Here is a 20,239-nt window from a genome sequence, read left to right on the forward strand (position 1 = left end):
ATTGCTTTGCCCCTAAACCCACTTGGTTCACAGTTCCAGATATGGGTATAATTACAGCAACTGCTCTTAACATGAGATTAGTAATCTTTAGTAAGGGTGGCAGGGCAGCTCTACATACCCACCAATTAGGTCAAGGCCAAATTATGTGCAAGGACAAATGCTCCAAATCGTATGCCTTGGGCACGTGAAGGAAGAAAATCATTGGATTGCGATAATATTAACATTCTAAATTGGTACATTTTTTCATTCACGATTAAATATCCTAATTGACTATATTTCAGGTTCTTCTTGACGACGAGTGCCCATTGCCCCCAATTACTTGCATGTGGGGATATCATCGTGAAGAATCGGCTTTACAGTTGATCGCTCCATATATGTCTCGTCTTCAATCTTACATTGATAAACTTCATGCACATTAAATTCAATGCAATTTTTTTGTAAACTTATTAGTAATAAATTACTTTGTTGCAAAAAAAAGTGTTATATAAAATCAAAATATACCGAAACACGGTGATTGACCTTAACATTCATCTCAATTTACTATATAGTTAATAAAAAATTACTAATTAACTAATTGAAAAATGTTAGTGTTATAGGTAAATTACATTGCTCTCTATATGGTTAAAGGAGAGATGAAACCATATCGATATCATCTCGATAATGCTATAGGCTAGTAAACATTTCATCTTTTGTTAAAATATAGTATAAAAGACTATATATGTCTTATATATTGTAATAAACTTATTGAAAATTGATTAAGTGAAGCCAATTGGAATATAATAGAAACCGGCGGTTGGTACAGCACCGAAACCGGCGGTATGTGTCGCCCAGGAACCGGCGGTTAGTGGAGGGTTGGAACCGGCGGTTTCTTACCTGCGTTAAAAAACAAAAAAATATTGCGTCATTTAGCAACACCCTTTTTGTATATTCCAAGACATATGTTACGAAACCAAAAATAAAAAGTTAATCATTATATCACTTATTTTTTTATTATTATTATGGGTCGTTTATTTCACTTTTAAATAAAAAATTAGAATATTATTTTCTAGATATTCTAGTTTATGTAATATATTTTATATTATTTTTGAGAAAATTATATCTTGATTCTAAATGTGAAACAAAATTTTTAAAAAAATGTATAATTAAAATTTAAAATTATTTTTTAAATTTAATCATAAGATATCCTATATAAAAACAGGAAATAATTAAAATAAATAATACAAAAAATTCCAGGAAAAAAGTTATCATTTAAACAATCACAATTTATTTTTTATGAAAAAATATTTAATTATATTTTGACGATATTTTTATTACTATTAGTTATTTAAATATTTAATAACTATAATATATTTATAACTTATATTTTACTTATTTATTTAAATGTAAAAAATAGGTTAAACTAATCATGGGATTTAACTTGGATGCAAACGATCTATCTGGCCACTCTATACACACCAATATTACCAGCTTTTTCAATTTTGGCGTTATCTCCCCATTCCTCCTACACAAACACTATTCTTTCTTTTTTATTATTTTCCAACTTTCACCCATTATTCCTTTCCCCTTTTCTCCCTTTCTTTTGCCCTTCATTTTCTTTTTCTCCTTTGTCACCACACTATAAAGCCCACCCATTTCAATACAAGCATTCAATTCAACAACTCATAACAGATTTTCTTCTTCTTCCTCCTCTTATTTTCTGTTGAATATTTGAGCTATCAGTCTTTCTGGGCTTCTGGGTATAAGTTTTTGGACTCTAGAAGTGGATGATTGATGATGAATTTGGCATGAAGTTTTTGGATTCAGCTTTATCTTCTCCTTAATTGGTTTCTGCAGCAGCGATTATTACTTCTAAAGTGAAACAACCTCTCTGTTTTCTCCCTGTTGATTTCCTCCTGTTCCATGTTTGATCATTTCGACTGTCACTGCTGTTATTCAGGTAACTAAGGGAGATCTTACACAACACAACAGATGCCGTGAATGAAAGGTAGATTGATTTCTGTCTGAATCTATTTGTTTGAAGTTGAAAATTCCTTAGTAGTCAAGTATTCATATCAAAAGGAGAATCCACTGTCTATCTTCTTTTGGGCGTTGCATATTAATGTCAAAACCACATTTTTGCACATATATGATTTCTTTGATGGTATTATTTGCCCTACTGTCACTGATCTAGTGATGTGGAAGGAAATGATGGATCAATAAAATCCCATTTTCTTTAGCCTTTATCCAGTGAGTAGATGCTATTTCACAATTTGCCATTGTTACATACTAAGGGAAAAAGGAAACAATATGCCTTTGTTGCTTCTTTACTATTTAATATTTATGTACTGAAATACCACAAGTCTTGGTTGTCCTTTAGTCTGTTAATCTCGGCTAATTAACAGCTAACCCAACAGCTAATCTTATCCTATCTTCCTCTTTTAGTACTTCTGGCACTGTCAATTAGTATTTAAATAAGCTAATAGGATTGTTTTTCTAGTCTAGCTTCTGCACATCTCAGAGCATCTTTTCTTTGTGTTTGACCTGTTAGGTTCAAAAGGCCAAGTACACTTAACCACCCTTAACTTATTTTATTGACTTAAGCAGCCTTTACAAAGAAAATACCAATTATTTTAGTACTATAATAATTAAGCAAGAAGTTCTTCATTTGATTGCACAAAGATTTGTAAATTCAAGGAAACCAGCACGTTTGTTTTGACTGTTTGTTACTGCTGAATAGGTGCCTTAACATATCTCGAATTATAGAACTGCAAATTTTATGCTCTTAAGTACTAATAAAATTGCAATTCAGAATGAGCTCAACAAGCATCCAAGTTGCACACTTAAGAAGCATTGGCATGTATGAACCATCCCAACAGTTTGGAAAATGGAAAGATGTTCCTCAATCTTCAAGCAGCTTAGCTGTACCATCTTCGATTATAAAAGACGAAACAAGCCCAAACCATAAGGTGAAAATCAGCTACCTAATACAAGAAATTTGTTAATCTTTGAATCTCCCTTCATCTCTTTACTTTGTACTTGTGCTATACAGAGTGAATCTACATCTGAGCAACAAGCTGGGCAATCAGATAATGACCATGAATCAAGCAGGGTTGCTCTAAAGGTATACTACATATATTGAATAAGTTTCTGCTCAAATTAGACCTTAAAATTCGCAGCCGAACCTCAGTATCCAACATAGAGTATTGAACTATAAACATAGAGCATGATTTGTGAAACTACCAAAAAAATGGAAAAAAATGAAACTGAGTTATTTACAAAATTACCACCGTGTCAGTTTTGCATCACTTTCTGTTTTCTTAGTAGCATAATTTGGATAACGAGGTTCGGCTGCGAAGGCCTAATTTCAGCAGAAACTTCCTCGCTATATATATAGGAAATGTTATAATAAAGTAAACATTCCACAGACAAAAAGGAGATTAGCACAGAACCGTGAAGCCGCCAGGAAAAGCCGTCTTAGAAAAAAGGTAATCTGAAATTTAGGTGACATATTCAGAAACTTAAGTGCAGGTAGCATTGACAGAAATTAATCTCCTTTTATATTAACCCCAGGTGTATGTTCAACAATTGGAAAGTAGTCGGCTAAAGCTTGCTCAATTGGAACAACAACTTGAGCAAGTTAAATTACAGGTAGCTAAACTTCTGATAAGAGTTTATTTCTACTTCATAACCAAGATTCACTTCATCTGATAATGTTGATGTGTGACTACTGAAAGCAGAATCTTTGTGCTGGAAGCGCATTACGTACTTATATCCGGCCTGACATAAATGCAGGTTTCTTTTCATATTAATATTATTGATATTTACATGATCATTCTAATGTAAACTAGATATTTTTTCTTATGTGTATTTGTTATCATAAACAGGAATAGCTGCATTTGACAAGGAATACAGTGAGTGGCTAGAGGAGCAATACCGGAGAATTTGTATGCTCCGAAATGCTGTTAAGGCTGGTTTATGTGATGCTCAACTTCAGACACTTGTACAAGGAAGCTTGAATCATTACCATAATCTCTTCCAAATGAAAGCACAAGTGGCCAAACTTGATGTCTTTTATTTAATGTCTGGAGCATGGAGAGCTTCAGTTGAACGCTTCTTTCTTTGGATTGGAGGTTTTCGCCCCTCAGATCTTCTTAAAGTAAGCTTACCCTATACTTTCTTGTTTTCCTCTCATTTGACCTTGAAACCACCAAAACATGACTTAAGGTTCTAAATGCAAACATACTTTAAGTGTGAACATTACTTGAACGTAGAGCAATCACTATCTTACAGTTTAGGTTCATGAATAAGTACTATAGGTTCATATATAAGATAGTAAAGTTCACACTTCAAGTCTGTTCGCATTTCATACTGTAAGATATGTTTTTACCTCTATTTTCTCACTTTTTGGTAGCTTGCCATTGGTGTTGGTTTTGATAATAAAAAAATGCTCTCTCTATTTTTAACTTGCCACAAATAATTTACATAGGTTGTGATGCCATATCTTGAGCCATTAACAGAACAACAAGAAGAGGATATCAAGAAACTGAGCCATTCATCTCAGCAAGCAGAAGATGTTCTTTCGCAAGGGCTTGAGAGACTTCAACAAAGCTTGGGTCAGATCTTGTCAGCTGATGTCACTTATGATCCATTGATGACCACTGCAAGAGAGAAACTAGCTGCGATTGATAACTTTGTGAATCAGGTAAAATGTAGTTTTGATCATGTACATTTCTGAGTTTCTAATTAACATGAGCTTGTGATCTCCATGAAACCAGGCAGATCACCTCCGCGAGAGTACCTTAAATCTAATGTCAAAGATTCTTACAACACATCAAGCAGCAAGAGGTTTAATTGCATTGGGAGATTATTTTCATCGCTTATCTACTATAAGTTCTCTCTGGGCAGCTCGTCCTCGCGAATTAGGCCAAGACCCAAACTGGCCGTGATTTTCGATTTGTTCTTCAACTGTTTGTATATATACTTCTACTCTATGTATTATGTAGTTTGTGATTAGTCTGAGTTTAGTTTAAAGGATGAGGGAGGGCTAAAGAGCTGTTTAATTAGCATAATATGGTAGTTATTTCGTGTGTATGGCTATGTATACTTTATCATTATATGTAATGATCAGCATCTAAAGCATGTATATACATTATAGAGGGTTAATCGGGTGCGGACTAATTTTCTGTGCAGATTGTGCGGACTATAATAGTGCACCAATGAACTACTAGAAAGTGCATCAGTGTACTACCGTAGAGTGCACTTGGTAGTGCATTCGCGAGTGCACTGGTAATGCACTCTGAGGCGTGCACCACTAGTGAACTGAGGAGTGCACTAATTCACTACTGAGAAGTACAGCATAATACAATGACGAGTGCACCAGTGCACTACTGGGTAATGCAACAGAGTGAACTGAAGAATGCACCAGTGCACTACAGAGGTATGCACCAGTAGTGCAATCACAAGTGCATTGGCAATACACTGAGTAGTGCACTTGGCAGTATACTGAACAGTGCACCAAAAATATGATGAAAAGTACACTAGTTGTGATGAGTCCGCACCAGAAACATCTTATATATATATATTTGTATAATAACTAACACATGAATTTGGTGTAAAATTTACCATTACATGATATGGGTGATCTTTTACTAACACATGAACGTTTGTTATTCAGACATCAGAAACATGATCTTGATGTGGTTAAAATTTCATAGGTTTTGGTTAAGATTGTTGAGCTACCAAACCTACCAGTATAATTGATTATTATTATTTATAAAAAAAAGTGAAAAAAAAAGGTTCGATTGTCCGAATATTTGTGGACTTCACGCATTCTTGAGATTCAAGAATCCAGCACCGGCAGCAATCTAACGTCGACTGGTCCACAAATTTTCTTGGCAATCAAAAATTTGGAATTTCAGAAATTCGAAATATGGAAAAATTGGAAAGAAAACGGAGAACGACAAGAACACATAGTCAGATGTAAATCGGCAACCACGTTTTCAGTTCAATTGCTTCACGTCATACACCGATGGAGGAGTAAAAGAAGAAATTTTTTGAAGCTTGACTGATTTCTACTTATAAAATTAGGAGAAACGAAGGACAAATAGTCGAAGAAATGAGCAATTTGAGGACGATTTTCCGCCCAAACGCTGTACTTACCTCTTTCGCGTGCTCCAGAAACCAATTCCAGGTTGGTTCGATTTCTCCCGGGGCTCCGTTTTTGAACCCTAACCGGAGCTCCGGCCTTCCTTGTCCTTCGTTCTCGGATTCCTCTGATTATGTGAGGAGGTACAGCAAACCCTGTTTTAGGGCAAGCCAGAGGAGGTATTATGGCGTTAAAGGTTCCAACTGGACCGACGAGAAGTCTCCTTATGAGGTGCTCGGTTAGTAATCATTTCTCTTCAATCCTTTATTCGAATTGAAACAGTGATTTCTCGATCTACGATTCTGAGTAGTGATTGAGGGTTGATCCAACAAGCTATTATCATCCGTTAATCTCCTAATTGCAAGTTCGTTGGTTGAAATAATTCATCTGTTGTATACAGAGCTTGAAAGGGATGCCGGTGAGGAACAGATAAAAGTTTCATATAGACGACTGGCCAAGTTCTATCATCCTGATGGTTTGCTCTTTTATCTTCAACTGTCCATGTAAGTACAGAAGCTAGAAACTAGAATTGGCTGATTTGTGTTTCCATTTCTTCAAGTCTATAACGGCAGGGGCGACCTTCAGGATGGGGAAACAGCAGAAACCAGATTCATAAGAATACAAGCAGCTTATGAGCTGCTTATTGATGTCGAGAGAAGGACACAATATGATAAGGACAATCGAGTTAACCCCATGAAAGTGAGTTTCACTAAAACTCTCCAGAAACATTTCTGTACAATCTTATATATATATATATACATATTGTAGGCATCTCAAGCATGGATGGATTGGCTGATGAAGAAGAGAACAGCTTTTGACCAACGTGGTGACATGGCTATTTCTGCATGGGCTGAGCAGCAACAACGGGAGATATTCCTCCGTGCTCGCCAGCTGTCAAGGTCAAAGGTGGATCCAGAGGAAGAGAGGAGAATCTTAGCGAGGGAGAAGAAGAGTTCGATTGAGAACTTGAATACAACACTGAAAAGACACACTCTGGTGTTAAAGAAGAGGGATTTGATGAGGAAGAAATCAGATGAAGCAAGGAAGAGGGAGGTCAGTAGGCTTTTAGCAGCAGAGGGCTTTGAACTTGATGATGAATGAACCTTTAAACCAATTATATTTATTAGTGTCTTGTGTTGACTGCTGAACACTCTAGTGAAAACTCATGTGGTGTGTATATATATATATATCAAGGAATGAAATAGAAATTTATGGTTTATACTATGATATTTATCAATCTTGAGATGCTAGCGAAATGAAAATTTGTTATTCAAAATGTTATAGAGAGGCTTACAAAGGAACAAACAAGGGAGTAAATAAGGTATAAAGACACAGAGAAACCAGTAAAGTTTATATGTGTAAATCTAAGTGCTAATTAGGCCACCCTCTTCATTGCTATCAAAGGAGTTCTTTATTTTATCCAGAACCTGCAAAATAAAGCTCCATTAATGCCCAGCAAGAAAAGAGTGAATTTAATAAATTTGATTCAGCAACAACATATACCTCAATTGCTATGGATGTAGGTGTGATGTCTCCAATATCATCAAGACCCAGTTTCTCTGCAATATCTGAGACAAAAAAAGAACATTTTTATAGCAGAAATAGTAAAAAAAAAAAATCTGGAATTATACAGAGTAGATATATATACGTTGCAGGGAGACTGTAGTGTCTGCATTGGCATACGATTTTGATCTTTTCTTTGATATTGTGAAAAGCGCCATAAAAATCTGCAAGTAAGTTACAAAGCATTATATATAATTATATATATACAGCATATACATATTTACTCTGTATAATTCCAGATTATGAACCCTTGTGTATGGATCGCCTGAATCAAAATCCAAGAGAGGGCGAGCATCAGTTCCAACTGCAGCAATTCTCTTTGCTAAAGCATCCAAAGGTACGTCTAACCTCACAGTTATTCCCTGTTTCATATATTTCCTACATACATCAAACATCACTGTTGGTTCATCATATGTTATGAAAAACTAATTGAAGAACAACTATGTCATAAGTATATTATACCAGTTGATAGGCTGAATAACTGCACCACCACCAGTAGCAACGACAAGCTTGGGTGTCAAGGCTAATTGTCGAAGTGCCTCGCTCTTCACAAATCAAAAATACAATATCAAATTTTGTTTATTTATTTAGTTTTGACATACAAGTTAATGCAGTTGAGTTGATTGAACCAACTGACCTCATAGTTTCTGAAATAAGACTCCCCCAACTGCTGAAAGATTTGTCTAACTGAAGTTCCTCCATCCATTTCTTCTTCAATGAATTCGTCGCTGATTTTTTTCCCCATAAACATTGATATATAAATTCCAAGTATGCATGATCATAGAATTTGTAGAGTTAACTAACCTGTCAACAAAAGCATAGCCCAATGCCTCAGCTAAAACTTTTCCTACTGTCGTTTTCCCACTCCCCATCATACCTAATAGTTCAGAGTATTTGATTACTCGATCAATATGAGATGAAATGACATGAATCTATATGTATGACCCTTTGCTTACCAACAAGGAATATACTTCGGCCGTTTAAATATGGGGCTACTTCTTCTGCTTTCTTCTGCAGTTGCATATTCAAATCAGAAATTACTTCTACTGAAAGTTGAATTCAATATAACACCATACTTCTTTACCTTCAGTAGCCAACTCGTATCTAAACAAGCACAAAGGTTTCTTGATTCGATCTTACAAGCTGCAGAAACAATCAAACCCGTAAATGAGCAATCTGTCTGACTGAACTTAATTTGAGAAGTGAAAGAGAAAAGGGTAACCTTTAGAGGACTGGGTATAGTTCTTGGCTGTTCTTCCTCTTATACTGATGCTACCAATATGAAATGCCCCAAAACGGCCGCCATTGCAATGTCTTGTTGGTGATTGAGGCTGAGCAACTAAAAATCTGGTTTTAGGGAGCTGCAGAGTGATCTGAGATGGGAGTTTTACGGTTGCGGAACCACGACAACCACCCTCCATTTTCTCAAAATGGAACCAATTTATCTCAAATCGCCTCTAAAGAAACCTTCTTGGCTTTTCACAACAAAAACAAGAACAACATACTGTAAGCATCATTGTTTGTATGACTGTATCCGAAGAAATCAGCGTAAAATGAATTCTCAGGCGCCGACACTGAGAGCAAAAGCGAAAGGAAGGAAATGAAATGGTTACCATTTTCGGATTTCCACGTGATTGGGGTGGGAGAGAGTTTTCTGCAATTAGAGTGGCATGGAGAAATAGAGGTTAGGAGAGGAGGTTGGTAAGAAAATGGAGAGGCGCAGGATAAGCAGGGGCGCACGATAAGGGGATCTGAATGTTGGAAAGAAGGCCGTTAGACGCACGTTCACGTTGAAGTTTCCACGTCATCATGTAAGTGATTGCATGATTTGCTGTCAGTTTCAGACTAGTATAAAACAAACAACTGTGTTCCAGACGAATCTAACACAAGTTTAGTAAAAAGTTAAATTTCAGATAAAAAATGTACTTAGCGATTCTCTATAAACAGTTCTATCAACTAACATTGAGTCCATATTTTTATTTAAAATGTGGTTCAGGTGAAATAATGTTTATGGTGTGAAATGAAGAAAAGAATTTAGATTGTCAGATCATTTTAAGAAAATTCAAGTCGGAGGCTAAAAATACGGTGTTAACACATTAGCATGAATTTTTTGTGCATAAGCATGCATTTTTCGCACATAAGCATGCACTTTTAAAATATAAACTTATATTTGATTTTAAATGCATTTTCAGTAAAACTTTGCATTTTCAACATATATGCCTACAGTTTTGCATGCTTATTTTTGAAATGAATTTAAGTCAACCCACAATGCATGCTAATCAAAATGCAAGTTTATGTGTTGAGAGTGTATGCTTATGTGCTAAAAGTGCATGTTAATATGTTAAAAATGCATATAAAATATGCATAAAAGGGCCTCCGGTTTGCATTTTTATTGGCATGCATTTTGGAGTCTTCGGCTTGCATTTTCTTGAAATGATCTGACAATCTAGATTTGCACTCATTTTACACCATAATATTTGTTTGCTCCCGCCACTTTTTCTTTTATTTATTAATATACTTATGAGAGAGTTTCACATCTCTTTAAAAAAGGAAAATTTGTATTACCAGGAGTCTTTGGGTCACACTCCATCTACAACACAAGCATTTTTTTTATTAGTTCTTGGAATATTGGATCCGTTCATTTTAACATTTTTGGTCTATTAATCCCCTTAATCTAGACAAGCTTGTCATCCAGATATAATGAATAAAGCTCTTTGATCATGGATGATCAAACCCGAAAAACTTTCAAACCAGGAAAATCTCCTAACACAATCATTTTTTTGTTAGAACACAGTTGTGTGTAAAAAAGCTTCTTCAATCATGTAGTATAAGTTGGTTAGGTAGGCATTACTAAGTATAAGATTCTTAATGTTTTTTTTTAGTTTATCACGAACAAATGAAGAATAAGATGTAAGACAAGACATGCAAAGGATTTTAAAGATCTCAAGGGCCCCACTATCGAGAGATGATAGGTAATTAAATTAGGTGAGGCAGATGGAATTCCTTGGTTAGGGGAGTTGGTGAGGAACCATTTTCATATCCTCATCCCTCCAACCAAACCTTCTTCTCCATCTTTGTTCTACTATTTTTAATTTTACTTGATAGAAACTTTACATCATACTAACAAGTATTAATGTCGAAGCGAATGAAACTAATTCCAATTTTTACCACATTATTAGCATACGAATACCATATTATTAAGGTAGTTCAGACCAGACAAATCGTATTATTAACTCCGGTATTGATGCTGTTGGGGTAAGTCAATGCTTATTCTGATAGTAATACCAAATTCTGATTAACAGTAAGTAATCAAAATCTGGATATGATTAAGAAATAAATCGATAATCAGACCAAAAAAGCTATCCAGAATATTTCAAAATCTTGATACTTTTACAACAGCCAAGAAAACAAGTTCATAAGACTCAAAACTGGGAGTTGCTCAAAAAACCCACAACGCATCTAGCCATCTGGAATGACTTATCAACTCTTTGCCATACCCGTGACTGAGCTTCTAGAAGCTTCTTCGCTTTCTCCTGAAGTTGAGGCCTCCGCCTAACCGTTTCTCCATGGATCTACAATCAAGCAAGCAAGCGTGATTGGAGATTATGTCAAGAAAAAAGAAGAAAAACTAGCAGAAGTTTGATGTTTTTACCCTGAGGAAGAGACGGATAACAGCCTGGACAAACTCAAAATTGTTCCTGCAAGAAACTTCATGAGTCATGTAGTCTAGAAGAAGCTCAATAACTGCAAGTTCATCTCCTTCCCCACTAGGTTCATCATCATCTTCATCATCAATTTCAACGATTTGTAATAGCCTAAGCTCCATGTCAAGAGACGAGGGAGATAGCCCCTTGATGTAATCTGTGAATATTGAAACTGCAGCAACACACAAATTCAAATCCAGTTTAGACAAAAAGGAATAAACAAGATCATTCAGAGAACACACTTTAACTTACAGTTATTTAGTTCTGCAGAAGACTTGAGTATGCGCTCAAACTCCGAGGCTAAGCTAGATTTATCCAGAATTTTAGTGGTATCCAATACACTTTCACCCGATTTATCCTCTGTTTCATCCTTCGACTTGAATACAATGTCTCCTGAGAGGGATGGTATAGAAGGCAAAAAGAAGGGTGCTTTTTCGGGCTTCTTTGGTGGTTCAACTGGCTTATTTCGTTCCTGGTATACAAAATTCACCACTTAGAATTTACCTAATGAGTAGTTAGTTATTGTTTCTATCTTAAAAGTTAAAAGTCAGTATCATGAGTGATATCTTTGATATACCAATTTCCATGAAGATATCAAAACAAAACTCCAAAACACCAACAGTATCAATCTGATGTTGCTGATATCCATGTAGTTTCATACCATATACCCCATATCAGTTTGATATCAATATCTGGATATAACAAACACAGAAATATGGGTATGAATGATATCTTACACTCATATCTGATATCTTGATATAGATACCAAACACCCCCTTAGTTTCCTGAATTTATGTGAAGTGAGTGAGTTTCTGCTATTGAAGTGGTGGTTTACCGGTAACAGGCTACTACTAGTCAGTATTTTAATTCAGTACTTAAGGTTCTGTATTGAAACTCTGGCTGAATTGAATACAGAGAAATTGGAAATTCTCCTTCTGACAGTTAATGGTTTCCTTAGGGTACCCTGAGTGGTTCGTTAAGGTTAGAATCTGACCTTAAGTGGGTTGTAACAGTGTAGCTTAAGCCTACTATACTAGAAAGAGGTATGGGTAGCAGTAAGGTAAGGTAAGAAGAGAGAGGAAAAAGAAACCTTAATGATATCCAAATTGATCAAGCTTTGCCATTGCGTCTTTGGAAGGAGGGCAAGAGAAACGAGATCTGGCATCTCCCTCTCAAACTTCTGCTCAACGCTGTCTTGAATTTCAACAGACTTATCTGTGATTTGGCCTGCCTCATTCACTTCAGACCCTTCAATTGATGAAACACCGGGCATTTTTACATGTACGATTTTGTTTCCACTAGCATAAGAGTGCACAGTTGATGAAGCAGAAAACATGGTCTGATTAACCCTGATATGTATATATAATATTCATATGTGAGAAGAGAAGATTCAAGTAACAGCCAGATAGAGTAGTAAAGGGAAACATGTTATACCACAAATAAACCCCGTTTTGGCCAACATGTGAGGTTGCTAAGACATCCATATTGGGAGACATAGACAAAGCAGCAATTGGCACATCAGCATAAGTTGCGTCAATTTGTCTAGCCAAAATGACATCCCAAACCCTCAAACTACCATCCATGCTGCTCGATAGAAGCCATTTTCCATCCTCTGAGAAACACATATCAGTAATACGGTCTGTGTGCCCTTCAAACTTTCTCACCATTCTAAGTTGCATCACATCATATAATCTTATAACTAAGTCATCAGTTACAGTGGCCAGTAAACCTGCCAATATACATACAACAAACAGTAAATGATTTAGCACACTCACAGTAACAATACAAACTAAAAAAATTACCATTGGGGCGATGATAAGCAAGTTTAGAGGCAGGAGAGCCTATTTCCAACTTTGATTTTAATTGGCGTCCTTTAAAATCCCACACCTAAATAGGAAGCATATTTTGTTAGCTATGCATGAAAAGTGGAATAATAAGAGTAATAATGGGTTTTTTTGTATTAGGATAGGGACCTTTATATCACCATGATAACCGACACTAATTAATAGTGAGTTAGTTGAATCACAAGCTACTCCAACTACTCCAGCATCGTGTGCACAATGTCTTCCATCTAAGTAACTGCCACGGCTCAACCCAGATTGAAGATTAAACCTTTCAATCCAACCAGAAGCTGTTCCCAATATAGCAAAATTTCCACAAGCACTGATAGCACAAGACTGTACAGACACAAAAAGTATCAGCTATGAAATACAAACAGTTATTTGTTCAAAGGAACGAAAAATTATGTGCAAAGATACAACGAGAATGTTCGCGAGGGAACATAGTCTTCTAGATAAATCGATCTATATAGGACTAAAGCAACATGAAAAACAGCCCATGTGTTGGTTTCTCATTGATTTGGACAATTATCATCTTCTCATTAATTCTGAACAGTTTTTTTCACGTGTCAAATTTTAAGAGCATTGTTATTTTTGGACTATAGCCACATGGCATCTAATTTAGCATACATGTGGCAGAGATTATTCTGAACTAAAAATAAATTCTTCTATGTTATACAAGGAAAAATCTAGCATAATTAAAAATACAATATTATGTTTTATATTTAATTATAAAGAATTTTAGGAAATGACTAAAATGAAGAACACACGGAATCGCAATTACAAGGGAGGTTAAACTAGTGAAATCTAACCTTGACAGGAGCTTGAATTTCTGCAGATGGAATCAGTATATGTTCACCAAGCACAAAGTTTTGAAGCCTCCAAACATATGCTTGTGGTGTATCCATATGGCAAGTAACCACATTGCACCAATCACGTTCCCTAATCTCAGCTGAAAATAGTGTACGAGTATGAAATCAGTGAATCAATTAACAAATAGCACAAGGATAAACAAGAAACTCTAAGGAAGTCGATAAATACCGCAATCAAATGCTATAACAGGCTTCAACTTTATCTCTTCCTCCTAAAACATAGTCAGCGATAAACTCTTAGGAACTGAAAAGATGTTGCATAATAATAAATAAGAAGAAGCAAATTTTTGATCACACAGCTACTATGATGAACAAGATCAAATTCGAAAGGAGAACAGAAGACAAATCTGAACTCTAATCATGGTAGTCCTAAACAAGGTCATGAGCAAATTTTGCTCAATACATGATCCATTAACCGTATTAGAGCATGACCAGTTAATAGCCATAACATTTTGATCAAAAAAGCATAAGAATCATAGTGCAATTTAAGATTCAGATTCGGTCTGCATGCAAGTTCACAAAGGCATACCTTCATCTTCAATTTCTTGGCCCGTCTAGATACATGTCGTTGTGACAGCTCCCTGCTTTGTTGGTCCTGATAAGTTAGCAAGTAACATAAGCCAACATGAAGGCAATAGTGACAAATGTATTATTAATCTCAATATAATTTCTCTCGTGATCATTAAAAGGTTAATAAGAAGATAACCAATCAAATCTTCATATTAAGATGAATTTCCTTCATTACACTATTGTACATTTTCTAAATGCAAGGAATTAAGCTCTAATCTCATACCATATACTTGGCTTACATCCTAAAAGAAAGTATCAAACCTGCACAACAGAAAAGAGTCGAAAAGCACGATCCTGCCCAGCTGATAATATGTGCCTCCCATTAGCATAGAACCTGCAAAAATGAGCCACATTTATTTTAAATTTTATAACTATCACCAGAAACTAACAAATCTGCGTATGTTTAAATGACATGACATATATGGGCTAAAATCATTTGAACCTGATGCAGAGTGGAGGTGCACTATGACCACTGCGGAAACGCAAAAGACGAGGCTCACCATCACTCGTATCAAATATCCACATCTAACAAAAATCAGAAATTAAATAAAACTGTTAATGAATCATTGACGTTAACAAAACAATTCATGCAAAGAAGAAACCTAAAAAAACAGAAACAGTGAGAGACATAGCTTGCAGTAGTGCACAGAAGTATGATACAATCCCAGAATAGTTACTAATTTCTACTTCTGAGTAGTTTGTTTTATTTCACAACCACTAGTCAGTCAAAGCTAGTTGTTGTTATTTATGTTTACCTAAGTAGAGGGGCAGATTTAAGTCATCCTAAAGTCAGTTTATAAGCTTATGACTGATTTGAATACAGAAAAATGGAGATTCTCCTTAATTTCTTAATTATTAGATACTGACATGTGGTGGTTTCGTTAGGGTGAGATCATTAACCTTAAGAGCACTCTTTAAAGGACTCCTACAGTTTTAACTCCGAAATATCTCCCTATATCATCCCTTAAAAATTAGGGTATACTAATATCTTGTTTGAAAAACTCAAAACTCTTAAACATCTCCTTATATCTTTTTTAAAATATATTTAAATATATAAAAATAATTTAGAAACCTAAAATATCTCATCTATTCCCATTTCATATTTAAATATGGTGGGTCATCCATTTAGGAGCAATATAGGGAAGTACAAATTTAGGAATTAATTTAGAGAGTTCTCAAATATAGGGCTCAATTGTTGTGGGCACAATTTATTTAGGTAAATTTGAATTTAGGGATAATTACAGGAGCCCTACAAAGAGTGCTCTAAGTGGGTTCTATTAGTGAACAAGAGAGGAAGTTACAAAAGAACATATAACAGAGGACCAAATAAGGACTTGTCTCACTTTTATAGAATTGTCTGCTGCAGAACTCATAAGAACAGGCTCGTTCGCAAAAAAGTGAAGCGAAATTATAGAACTGTCATGGGCCTCTTGAACCACTGATTGAAGTTTTTGCTTCTCCAGATTCCATATGCTAATGATACCAGATGAACCTCCTGATGCTAAAAGTGGCTGTGTATCTGCAATAAGATTACAAGAATGTCCAGGGCATAGCCACTAATCTAATCAGCTACGAATTACTAAAATTACGAGATAAAAATTGAAACCAAAATAAATGCACAGCAGAAAACAACATGCATTCACAAAACTAAATGAGTTAGATAACATAAAATGGGACTAGGAGCATCTTAATAATGTTCCGGTAAATATCTGAGGTAAAAAAGATTATTTACCTGTGCTGAATGATAAAGCTGTTACTGCACCTCGAGCAGAATGTGAAAAAGAGACTATCTCTTTATCATATTTTATGTCATGTACATAGATTTTCCCATCAGCACATCCAACTGCAACAACATCTAATGCTGGTGAGGAGACACAACAACATATGGGTGATTTCCAGTGCTTGAAATCATACAATTTTTTCTTCGAGCTCACATTCCAGAGCTGCATAGAGCCTTCCTCACTCCCTATGACTACCTGGATTAAAAATAAACAAAGTAAGAAGGTGCTAATAGCACAAGTAGACCAGAACTTGCAAAAAAATTACATGGAAATCACCTTGTTCAGATATGTATCTGGATGCATGATGCACTTAGGTGTAAATCCTTCTCCAAGCAGAATATGGTCAATAGGCTCCAGATGGTGTTCAATTCCTTTGAAAGCCCAGATATACAAACTCCCATCAACATCAACACTAAGGATGTGATCTCCAAATTGAAGTAGCATATTAACTTTTGCTTTATGTGCTGACCATGTTGCTACCTGAAACACATTTCCAGCATTAGGTTGAGCCAAAGATCACAGAGTTTGACACCTTTGTGAAAACAGGCAAGAAAGTAAGTGGATGTACACCTACTTACAGATTTAAAGCTTTAATAGAAGAAAGTCCTCCATTACATACCTGATGTGCACGTTTGAAAACTCCTATCTCATTTCCATATGCAGCAAAGGTATAATCACGATAGGAAGCAAGTGCTCGAATCTTCTTCGGAAGCTGAGGACCTTGATCAATGCCAAAATAAACACAAAACAATCAGAAAAGAAATTAAAGCAGTTTATGGTAACACTTCCCTCATGTCGGTTCAAGGAATAATCAGGAACCAAAACGATCAAGGAGAACACTGTCAATTCAGTGACATGTAACAAGACAAAATTCATTGAGCTAATCCAAAAATGTAAAATTGAGATTGAAAGTATACAGATACAGATACCATCATATGCAAAGCATATAATATGGGAACAATGACAAAAGCTATGACTGGTAATCCTCAAGCCAAAAACTAAAGTAAACTAAACTCCTTGCACACTTCCGATCAAAAGCACCAATATTGATGTACCGAAATTGAAGATAATGCACCAGATAAAACACAATACCCAGACAATGGAAACGCCACAAAGCTTCATAAATCATAAAATCTAAGAAAATTGAGCTGTATCACGTCATATTCATATATATAATCAACGGAGAACTTACCGACAAGAACCAAATTGAGCTTAGCACACTGCCAGAGCAAAAAGAACAGAAAAGGTTTTGGTTAGAACAGCAATTTTTGCAAGGTACCGTAGCAAGCAGTGTAGAAAAAGGGATAAGAAGAATTTACATTGTATATTTGCCAAGCTTTTCCGACGCTAACGGTGACGAATGTCTCGGTACCCAACCTCTGAACAGAGAAAGGAACTGAAGATGTTATATAACCTATAGCTCTAAACGGCTCAAATATCCCCATTCTTCTCAATTAGATACAGGCAGCTTAGAGATTGGTTGGCTAGTCGGCGCACTTCAAACTGCAAGTCAAGAGCCAGTAAAGACCGGTTATCCTGTGACAAATTTGTGTATCAGAGAACCGGTGATATATAAGAATCCATAACCACTAACAAAAGAGAAATCACCTGAGAAGAAGTTGGCAACAGAAAGAGAGAGAGGCGGCGTGAGGGTGGAGAGCTCGATACGAGATGTATACAGGGTGAGGGACACCGTCTATAGAGGGAGAGAAGAGAGCGCGGCAACGGGATACAGTTAGGGTTTATTCCGGGTTTTCGTACATGTGAATTTTGAAATAAAAATAATAATTATCACTTAAATAGATTATTTTGGAAAAGAAGTTATAATTTAGTCCATTGTTAAGTGTCGCACATGTTTTTTACTAACGATCGCATACGCGTTCGTCACCATCGCAACGCTTTGAAGACGCTCCACGAGCACGCTGACGTTGTTCGTCACGAGGAGCGTGTAAAGGCTTATAAAAGCCTAAATTTTGGCCCAAACCCTCATTATATCAACTCCTCCACCTCCCACAAACTCTCTCTGCAGAAAAGCTTCGTTCGAACATCATTGTTGCTTGTTTGAGTTTCGTTTGGTTGTTCTTCCATTCTAAAGATCCAAATCGAAGTTGATATGGTTAGTTGTCCAATTTCTAGCTTGTTTAAGTTGATGTTTATGTAGATCTATAAGTTCGTTTGCCTAATTCTTGGATGATTTAATAATTATAGATGCTATTTAGTTAAATTAATGTGATATATATGTATAATATTGTTGAAATCTTGAAGTATATGGAATATTTGAGTTGATTTGGAAGATATTTGGATCTATAGGTTTCTAGGTTGAATTATTGGAAGATTGAGTAGTTAATCAGGTTAATTAGTTCAAAAAATGTGAATTAATTTAAATTTATGGTTGATATATTGATATATATCGAGATTTTAATTGTAGTATTGATTTGGTGGATATTTGGTTGTATACGTAATTTTTTATAAATTGTTCTAATTTTTGGTGGATTTTTTAGGTATTTAGGTAAAATAATTAGATTTAATTACATTATATGGTTAAAATGTTGAAATTTATGTTGAATGTAGTTGTAGTATTGATTTTGTAGATATTTGATTATATAAGTATTTTCTATGAATTGTTCTGATTTATTGTAAAATTTGTAGGTAAAAAAAATTGACTTAAATACATTATATGTTAGGAATATTGATTTTTATGGTGATTTGGCTATATAAGGGGTTTAATACCATTTAGGGTCAAAATTATCTTGGTAATGAGTTTGTTAGGTGGATTTGGTGTTTAGGTAGTTTTTAATGTTGAATTAGTAGGAAAACAATTTTGAATGTTGGTTGAGGTTGGATTTGCAGTTTGGGAAGGCAGTCTTGTATGTGTTTGCCATTGTTACAATGGCTCTCTGGGTCGTGACGAGCATTACTGAGGTGCTCGTCACGAGCATGGCTTTCATAGCCGTCACGAGCATGGCTTTCATAGCCATCACGAGCACTTGCTTGATTGCAACTTTTAGGTTGAATGTGATCAAATTCTGTAGTTAGTTGATTTAAATGTATGGTTAATTCATTTAAAAGTCATTTACATTGTAATGTTGTGTATGCAGGACCGACTGAAGAAGATAGCAAAGAAGGTTGGTTGCATGGGATCCAGATCTGCACGGCACCACAAAAGGGATGCCGTGAGGGATGCCGAGCCTGGCTGCGGAGGAAGCAGACAGAGCTGAAGCAGAGCTGGGCACTAGAGTGGCCCGGAAGAAGAAGCAGGGGGCTGAAAGGATCTCCTTCTCGGCCACTTACACGCCTGCGAGATATTCAGTCTCGGGTGAGGGGAAACATGTGAATCCGAAGAGCCCTCGTACCCTTACCCCATGTACCCGGCGGCATCCGGGTCACGACATTCCATCTCGGGTGGGGGGGGGGGACGATTACATGGGAGATGCATCGTCTACCCATCAGATGTTGCTGGGGTACTAAGGTGACCAACAAATGGGTGGTGGGTCCGATTACCACCAAGGCGGCGGGTCCGGACACCACGAAGGCGGTGGATCGGAATTCCATTACGGCGGTGGTTCCGCAAACCAGTACGGTGGTGGGTCAGACTACCAATATGGCGGTGGATCGCAACCGTACTACGGTGGTGACCATGATCGCCATCAAGGCGATTGGTCTGCCTTCGGTTATGATCGTAGTATGGACGAAGAGGCAGTTGAGGAAGATCCTCATGGTGAGGAATGGGCTCATGCTGAGGAAGAGTCTGAAGTGGAGGTATGTATAATAAAGTACAATATTGTTT

The 20,239-nt window shown here is 36.1% G+C and overlaps 4 protein-coding genes across 4 annotated transcripts; 2 read left to right on the top strand and 2 right to left on the bottom strand.

The window, feature by feature from the left end:
• Positions 1-617: 617 nt before the first annotated feature.
• On the top strand, positions 618-4,925 carry LOC141249165 (uncharacterized). The gene is made up of 11 exons (XM_073669547.1): positions 618-673; positions 2,422-2,442; positions 2,581-2,684; positions 2,767-2,945; positions 3,029-3,100; positions 3,405-3,464; positions 3,550-3,627; positions 3,717-3,771; positions 3,864-4,135; positions 4,466-4,681; positions 4,755-4,925. The coding sequence occupies exons 1-11, from the start codon at positions 618-620 to the stop codon at positions 4,923-4,925; spliced, it is 1,284 nt and encodes a 427-aa protein (XP_073525648.1).
• A 418-nt stretch (positions 4,926-5,343) lies between these two features.
• LOC141249166 (uncharacterized) lies at positions 5,344-7,225 on the top strand. Its single transcript, XM_073669548.1, has 7 exons — positions 5,344-5,416; positions 5,654-5,729; positions 5,824-5,958; positions 6,067-6,362; positions 6,525-6,599; positions 6,684-6,823; positions 6,893-7,225. The coding sequence occupies exons 1-7, from the start codon at positions 5,344-5,346 to the stop codon at positions 7,223-7,225; spliced, it is 1,128 nt and encodes a 375-aa protein (XP_073525649.1).
• Positions 7,226-7,488: 263 nt separating this feature from the next.
• LOC141249167 (uncharacterized) lies at positions 7,489-8,710 on the bottom strand. Its single transcript, XM_073669550.1, has 8 exons — positions 8,644-8,710; positions 8,492-8,564; positions 8,325-8,415; positions 8,150-8,232; positions 7,936-8,065; positions 7,773-7,851; positions 7,628-7,692; positions 7,489-7,551 (listed from the first exon to the last, which is right to left on the bottom strand). Exons 1-8 carry the CDS (start codon positions 8,708-8,710, stop codon positions 7,489-7,491), a joined length of 651 nt encoding a protein of 216 aa, XP_073525651.1.
• Positions 8,711-11,109: 2,399 nt separating this feature from the next.
• On the bottom strand, positions 11,110-17,897 carry LOC141249164 (WD repeat-containing protein 36-like). Its single transcript, XM_073669546.1, has 18 exons — positions 17,772-17,897; positions 17,645-17,672; positions 17,072-17,172; positions 16,729-16,932; positions 16,404-16,647; positions 16,015-16,190; positions 15,114-15,196; positions 14,933-15,005; positions 14,631-14,696; positions 14,271-14,313; positions 14,042-14,181; positions 13,365-13,568; positions 13,194-13,278; positions 12,826-13,120; positions 12,482-12,740; positions 11,644-11,863; positions 11,340-11,563; positions 11,110-11,259 (listed from the first exon to the last, which is right to left on the bottom strand). The coding sequence occupies exons 1-18, from the start codon at positions 17,895-17,897 to the stop codon at positions 11,110-11,112; spliced, it is 2,721 nt and encodes a 906-aa protein (XP_073525647.1).
• Between the last annotated feature and the right edge of the window lie 2,342 nt (positions 17,898-20,239).

The sequence above is a fragment of the Phyllobates terribilis genome, unplaced genomic scaffold, assembly GCF_046119375.1.
Source record: "Phyllobates terribilis strain yellow unplaced genomic scaffold, ASM4611937v1 Scaffold_4334__1_contigs__length_62167, whole genome shotgun sequence".
NCBI classification, from domain to species: Eukaryota; Metazoa; Chordata; class Amphibia; order Anura; family Dendrobatidae; genus Phyllobates; species Phyllobates terribilis.

Coding starts and splice junctions, on each gene's coding strand:
- LOC141249165 (XM_073669547.1), top strand. CDS start 618: ATGGTTAAAGGAGAGATGAAACCATATCGATATCATCTCGATAATGCT. Junction 2,685..2,766: donor AAATTCAAGGAAACCAGCAC/GTTTGTTTTGAC, acceptor TATGCTCTTAAG/TACTAATAAAATTGCAATTC. Junction 2,946..3,028: donor AAACAAGCCCAAACCATAAG/GTGAAAATCAGC, acceptor TGTGCTATACAG/AGTGAATCTACATCTGAGCA.
- LOC141249166 (XM_073669548.1), top strand. CDS start 5,344: ATGACGAGTGCACCAGTGCACTACTGGGTAATGCAACAGAGTGAACTG. Junction 6,363..6,524: donor GTCTCCTTATGAGGTGCTCG/GTTAGTAATCAT, acceptor TGTTGTATACAG/AGCTTGAAAGGGATGCCGGT. Junction 6,824..6,892: donor ATCGAGTTAACCCCATGAAA/GTGAGTTTCACT, acceptor TACATATTGTAG/GCATCTCAAGCATGGATGGA.
- LOC141249167 (XM_073669550.1), bottom strand. CDS start 8,710: ATGCAACTGCAGAAGAAAGCAGAAGAAGTAGCCCCATATTTAAACGGC. Junction 8,565..8,643: donor CCGAAGTATATTCCTTGTTG/GTAAGCAAAGGG, acceptor CTGAACTATTAG/GTATGATGGGGAGTGGGAAA. Junction 7,693..7,772: donor CACTACAGTCTCCCTGCAAC/GTATATATATCT, acceptor TTTTTGTCTCAG/ATATTGCAGAGAAACTGGGT.
- LOC141249164 (XM_073669546.1), bottom strand. CDS start 17,897: ATGGGGATATTTGAGCCGTTTAGAGCTATAGGTTATATAACATCTTCA. Junction 17,173..17,644: donor GCTCAATTTGGTTCTTGTCG/GTAAGTTCTCCG, acceptor GCATTGATCAAG/GTCCTCAGCTTCCGAAGAAG. Junction 14,314..14,630: donor CCAAGAAATTGAAGATGAAG/GTATGCCTTTGT, acceptor ACTATGTTTTAG/GAGGAAGAGATAAAGTTGAA.